Below are 7,188 nucleotides of genomic sequence, written 5' to 3'. Positions count from 1 at the left end.
GTGAGTGTGCACCAGCTGGCACAACCTAAGTTGCTTCAACACACCGACCCCAATGAATTTTAAGGACATTAAATAACTTATGAAGTTAAATTTCTTAAAATGAAGAGTTATCAAATGTTTAACAAATGTATCTAAGGCAAATAATTGTTAAAATATATCACATAAAACTTTTGTGAGCGCTGTGAACAATGTCAAGGTCCTAATTTGACCTGTTTCCAATACAATGTGTTCAGGTAATCCACCTCCTCAAAAACATGTAAGTTTCCTTAATACAAAAATGTGAAGGATTCTGGAAGCTGGAGATGATTAAATGAGGATTCTTCCCTTGGATTTAGGAAATATCAAATTGATATTGGCTACTGATGAATTTTTATAGTGACTCACAATACAAAAAAAAAGCAGTGAAAAACATTACATTCTAAGAAAAAAATATATGCAAAAAGAACCTGGGTGTGTATGTTGACAATGAACTGAAGTTCTCGGGCCATTGTGAGAAGAAGGTGAAACAAGAAACTATGTTATATTATTAGGTCGTATAAGAAGGTCGTTCAGATATCTACATGGTCTGTCCCTTGTTATGATCTTCAAGAGTGAGGTGCTTCCCCGCTTGGAGTTCTGTCACCTCGTCTGGTCCCCGCAATATACTAGGGACCGTCAGTTGATTGAAAATGTCCAAAGGAGAGCCACCAGACTGGTGCCTGCACTATGGCACCTCAGCTACCCAGAGAGAATACAGCGCCGGCAAGTGCCTAGCTGATACAGTATTTTCTCGATTTAACAAACAAATTCGATCCACCCCTTAACCCTCAGGTTAGGGTGATGCTGGCAGTACCCCCCACACGGGACTAAATCGAAAAAAAAATCAACATTTCCAAAATTAATTAAAAAAAAAAAAATGGCGGGAAAATAGGCGGACGTTCTGGAACGTCACCCGGGGCCAAGGGTTAACGCTAAATTGAAATTTCAGCTAAATTGATTCCGTTATTTTCACTCAATTTAGAAAACTAGTTCACTAAATCGAGCGTGATTATGATAAATTCCACACCAAATGTTCCGCTTGGGGTTTGTTTTCATCCGCCCAGTCTGTGTCCTTGCTGCCACCATGTGTTGTTCACTGCTACCTCTCAGTCAACTAACTACTGTGCTTAGATATCATGCTGAAAATCTCTCAGAAGTGGCAGAAAGGAAGTGGTGTGGAGGAGAAAGTAAAAAGAGTGCAGCTATATATTGGTAAAAAGTTTGGGAATTATAGATAAAATTTAGAACAAACACCAAACCCCCTAGTTCAAGGTAAGCCATGAATAATGTTTCTATGTACATATCATGTGTCTGAGGTGTCTCCGTAGGTGAGAGCTTATGAACGGAATTAATCTCGATTTAGCAAACTATTCACTAAATCGAGTGAAAAATAACGGAAAAAATTCCTTCCGCTAAATCAAGAGTTCATTATATTGGATTCCGTTAAATCGAGAGTAGGACCTAACTGAGGTGTATAAACATCTGAAAGGGGACTACTCAGTCGAGTTCGATACCTGGAGCTGGCAAACGCTCGCCCTACAAGGGGTCACAGCTCAAGGTTAAAGAAGCTGCAAGTCCAGAAAAACTGTGAGGGTTAACTTTTTAGGAGTGAGAGTTGTGAACTCGTGGAACAACCTGCCAGAGTGTGTTGTGACGACACCGAGCGTGAGCTCTTTCAAGACTAGACTTGACCAGCACAGGAGCAGGTTCAGATACATTAAGGAGCCAGTGCATGCCCAGTATTTGCCAACAGAGACGTGACCGAGCGCCCAAGCGGCTAACGAGCCGATCAATGGTGAAGAGGATAAAAAATACAAAAAAATATCAAAACAAACATTTGTGTCTACAAGGTACACTGAAAACTGCATTTAAGTGGTGGGCAGTAATCACAGAGTAAAAATTGGGGCTCTCTGTACTTGATATTTGTTGTGCCTGTCAAAAGTATATAAAATAAAGGTTAGCACACAAAAGTTCAGTCATGAATAGGAACTAATATTTGAAATTGAATTTGATTTTGAGAAGAAATCTTGTTCGCACTTGAGCAGGATCATAAACTATGTATTCGTTGTACATGAGTGTATAGCCCCTGGAATTTTTTATTTCTGTTTGTTCACCGGGTCCCATGGGGACCAATGTTCCATCAGACCTGTTGAGAGAGAGAAAAACAATATGTATATATATATATACACTGTATTTTTTTACAAAAATAAACATCAATGAGCTACATTAATACATACTGTATATACTGGAGGTCCCCAGGTTACTGTACAGTATTCAGTAAGTGTTGTTCATTTCATCAGATATTTTATATATACAGCCACTCCTTGACTTACGACTGGGTTAGGGACCCAAATCCAGGTCGTACAGTAAGTCGAATTGGTCGTAAGTCGAAAATGCAAAGATAATACATAGAAAATCTAAAATGAGTGTCTCTTTTTCTTCTCAGCACCACAAAACTCTCACTTTTAAGCATGCCAGCCATTTTAGAGGGAATTACAAACGAAAATTTTGTCAGTACACAGCGCAATCACTAACGTCGGGACTCGAAAATATGTAATTTGAAAATTTTTTGGTACGACGTATGTCCGGGTGGTCGTAAGTCGAGGAGTGGCTGAGTGCAGTAATATCTCCGTTAGCTGGAATCCCTCAAACCCGGAAATCTCCAATAGGCGGAATTGAAATTTGCTCAGAAAATCATTCCCAAAACTGGAATTTTTCAAAAAATTCCGGCTTTAGAGGCAAATTTCCCGAAGTATTTTTTTGGGGGGGGGGGGGGGGGGGGGCCTGACTTGACTCAGTGTCAGGTGGAGGTAGGGTGGGGGATTAGTGGTCTCATATTACTGACCATCTGATGGAATGTCAGGTCACCCTTTCTTGGTTGGGGGATTAGTGGGTCTCATGACCTGAAGATGTCTTGAATAAACACGAAACCTAAAGTATTTTTAGGGAGATTGTGGTAAGTATAATTATAAACAGGGCTGTGGAGTCGGAGTCGGAGTCGAGGAGTCGGAGGAAATTTCGGCTTGTGGAGTCGGAGTCGGAGTCGGTAAAATTGTCCAGACTCCGACTCCGACTGAAGCTATTCTGTTCCTAAGAACAAATATATGAACTCAGGCATATTCATTGCAGTGATTCCACTGATCCCACTAATTTTCTTAAATTATTAAAAGAATTTATTTCCATTTTATAAGCATTATTATGAATTTATTGTAGCAGGCACAGTATAGCACTATAATTTTGGACGATAGTCTCTTCTTTACCATTTGAAATTTTGAATTATATCAAATTTTGTTTCGTTGAAAACTGCACAGAGGCTCTCAGCTACAAAACAATTAGCTACAACCTGTTTTTGGTGAGATTAAGGCAAATTTAATTTAATAACTTAATCATGTAAGGTTTATCCATTTTCCTTAATAAGGTATTCATTTCTTTAATGTACATAAATATATAACTTTACTTTAAAAGGAATTGTAGGATCATCATTTAGATCCACATCAGATTATGAGCTTAAACAAAATTCATATGCTGAGATCGAACTTTTAGATATACATGTAAATGGTGTTTTCTAGTTAATATCTTGAATTATTAATAAATTTATTTTTCTTTTGATTGAAACTTTGAAAGTCAAGCCTATCATCTTTTTGTAGTTCTTAAATATCGTCCAGATCATTAATAAAGCTGTAGCAGTATAGCCACGGTGTTTTACTTTTTACCTATGCAGGTTACAACATACAAATTACAATTAGGATGGTAGAAATAGTTGTTACAAATAGGCCAAGGAGTCGGAGTCGGAAGCATAAAAATTTGAGGAGTCGGAGTCGAAGGTTTTGTCTTCGACTCCACAGCCCTGATTATAAATGAGCAAAGTTGTATCTCTTCAACATTACATTACACAACATTTTAAAATATGAATTGAGAAAGGTGTGGGTGATTAGAAAGATGGAGTGGAAAGGAGTGGTAACATGCACCAGTGTTGCCAAGCCCTAAGCTCCTCAAGAGCTGATCTTTTAATTCACCAACACATAGTTAACCATACATAAATTTATGTCATCCAAAAAAAGGGGTGTGTGGGAGAGATGTTGTGGTATTAAGTAATAAATAAGCAATACGTATTGTATCGTCAATGACAGTCGTTTGATGAATAGCAGCGTGCAGTACTACAATTGTCACTACTATTCACCAAACTACTGTACTGTCATTAGCAATACAATATTGTTTATTTATTATTAACTAATACCCCAACACCACATCATACACACACACAACATCTAGTTTATAGTCTTTTGTGTAAGACACTGAGTTGGAGGAAGGTAGGGAGTAGGCAAGGGGGAGGCAGGGAGGCAAGGTGGAGTAAGGGGAAGGCAAGGAGGCTGGCACTCCCCCTTTTCACCAATGATCAGCCTCTTAATGTGTATGTTTCATCAAGGTTAATATAAAATTTTAAACACATTAAGCACAAATTATTACAGTAAACATATCTATATTAATTAAAAAATAAAAAACAAAGTAAAACATTTTACAATAGGAATGGCAGACATGGGAGGAGTAGGGGAGAGGCAGGACCTTTTTGGGGGGTGTGCGGTCAGTTCCCTCCCTCCCCAAACCTCCAATACATGAGGACCCTGGAACATGAAGCAATATTTCGTTTTTTTTTTTATACATGTAATAGCACAGTTTATAGAAGGAACAATAATCATTCCCTAGACTGGGAAAACAGTTTAGAAGTGTATAAATCATCATGTGTCACAGAAAGACTTCAAGTTGAAGCTAGTTTGATTAGGGAATTAAATTCTATAAACCTTAGTGATGGTCAGTACAAAACTGATAATATGTTACACAAATTTATTTGTCAGTGGCCCAAGGTTAAAAATGCTTTGAAAGTATTCGAGGTAGATGTAGGATAAATGATTAGTGGGTCTCATATTTTTTTACCTGACTTAACATGACTAGTTACGTCGCCCATTCTTATAAGTTCCTCTTATGTTTGCGATGGTGGTGGTGGTATGTAGATTAGTGGATGTCATGTGTTTGACCTGACCTCATGTTTTGTAAGGTCACCCTGTGTACATAAGCCTCTCTCTCAGTCTCAGTCCTTGTAATTCAGTTGCCTCTGAAGATGTCTTGAATAAAGACAAAAGCTAAGGTGCTCGCTCCATTGTTTCCCTTTTTCCTGTGTGATTTTACCAAGATGTTATAGAACAGTATTTAATATAATATATTATCAATGATAAAACATACACCACAAGTGGCTGATCATATGAGAATATATAATATAATAAAAGTTGGAGGGTGTGTGTTGGAGGTGTGTGAACATTGGTCCCTCGGTTAACGAATGGTTCGGTTGACGAAATTTTGGTAAACGAATTACCTTCCATAAGAATCTTTAATTCGGTTAACGAACAAAAATTTGATTAACGAAATCCTTACGAACATCACGTTTTGTTGTGAGCATCAGCTGATGGGCTAGTCTGCCAATTCAGTAATTCAGTACGTAATCTGTTCTACGTTTACATTCATTTCCAGTGGAGTATATATCAAGAAATTGTGCTCTTTAATATTTGTCCAAAATGAATACTAAAATTTCAGTCTAGTGCAAACTATTGCATGTTTACATTCAAATTAATCACTATCTTATAAGAATTCCAGCAATGTAAATTATATTCTCCCCGGTCATTTCTATGAAATTTTATAAGCAAAAAACAATAACTCAATCTAAACGACATAAATAAACAAATAAATTCTTCACTAGACCTTCAGTGCTAACTGTCAAACATGTCACTGTCAGCCCTCCCTCCCTACCCCCCTCCCCCAGCAAAGGTTTGGTAGTTATACAGTAGGCTTTAAGTTTTTATCTTATATAATATCACAGACTAAAGTTAGGAGAATATAATTTGTATTGCTGGAATCCTTGCAAGACAGTGAATAATTTGAATATAAACTTCATATATTTTGCACAAGAGATAAAAAGTGTAGTACATTAGTGGACAGTAAGTACAGTATTACATTTTATAATGTAAAGTTTTTCAACTGTATTTTTTGGGTAGATTTACATAAATTCCTTAATTTATTTTCAATCATTTACATGCACACACCATACTAAAAGAAACGTAAAAGAAATAAATAACCTAAGTAGTGTATATGTACTAAATTGAGTATGGCACTAAAATTGTTTTGTCTATTGCAAATTATAGCTTGTTTATATTCAAATTAATCACTATCTTATAAGAATTCCAGCAATGTAAATTATATTCTCCACGGTCACTTCTGTGAAATTTTATAAGCAAAAAACAAAAATTCAACTAAACGAAATAAATAAACAAATAAATACTTCACTAAGCCTTCAGCGCTAAATCATATCACCTCACCTCCCGCTCCCCACGTTCCCTCCCTCCCTCTCCCCATCTGCCCAGCCTGGGTTTTAGGCTTACAGTTTATATCTTATATAATATCTCAGACTAAAGTTAAGGAGAATATAATTTGCATTAGACATACAAATTTTAGATATAATGTTTACTCTGAGTAAATATGTTATCTTTTGTGCAAAATATATGACATTTACTGTATATTCAAAATATTCCTGGTCTTACAAGGAATCCAGCAATGTCAATTATATTATCCTAACTTTAATTTGAGGTATTATTTATTAAAATCTAGTGGTTTTCCCCCAAAAATTTCTCAGAGAGGGAAGAGCCAGCAGTGTAGTGTGAGAAGAGGGGGAGGGAGTCGAGTCCATTATTTGAATGGACATTAACTTGGCGACTGTATTTCTCTATTTCTCTTAAGTATTAATTGTGTGCATGTACCATCATAAAATTAAGATGTTATTTTTACTAGAACATAGTTGTGTGTCGTCAAAATGTGGAGTTTGGGGGTCAGGCCAGTCTCTATTGGAATTAATCCCATATGTTCTGTTGTTCACTTAACGCGGTACCCTGTGGGTTCAATTGACCTTTAACGTGGGGTACAACTGTGTGTGTGTGTGAACCCCATTACGCGGAGAGTGTCCGGCGCGACGCTATTTTTAGATTCGCCCCACCCGCCTGCCTGCCTGTGCTCTCGCCTCTCCCTCCTCCTCCCTCCACCTGGGCAAGCCGCGCGGTAAGGTTGCGCAGTGTGTGTCTTTTTCGCGTTATCACTGACGTCATATGACGTATCGGACTGTGATTGGCC

General features: G+C 37.4%; 1 protein-coding gene across 1 annotated transcript in view; it reads right to left on the bottom strand.

The window, feature by feature from the left end:
* Positions 1–1,840: 1,840 nt before the first annotated feature.
* The window catches only part of LOC121874642 (poly [ADP-ribose] polymerase 2-like), a 60,212-nt gene continuing 54,864 nt past the window's right edge, over positions 1,841–7,188 (bottom strand). The window contains exon 6 of the mRNA XM_042378871.1: positions 1,841–2,164. Coding sequence (XP_042234805.1) covers positions 2,008–2,164 — 157 coding nt within the window. The 3' untranslated portion in view covers positions 1,841–2,007. The remainder of the gene's footprint in view (positions 2,165–7,188) is intronic.

This window comes from Homarus americanus, unplaced genomic scaffold (genome assembly GCF_018991925.1).
Source record: "Homarus americanus isolate GMGI-L3 unplaced genomic scaffold, GMGI_Hamer_2.0 scaffold34360, whole genome shotgun sequence".
Classification (NCBI taxonomy): Eukaryota; Metazoa; Arthropoda; class Malacostraca; order Decapoda; family Nephropidae; genus Homarus; species Homarus americanus.
The sequence above is the reverse complement of the archived record's forward strand: the minus strand, read 5'-3'. Positions and strand labels throughout refer to the sequence as shown.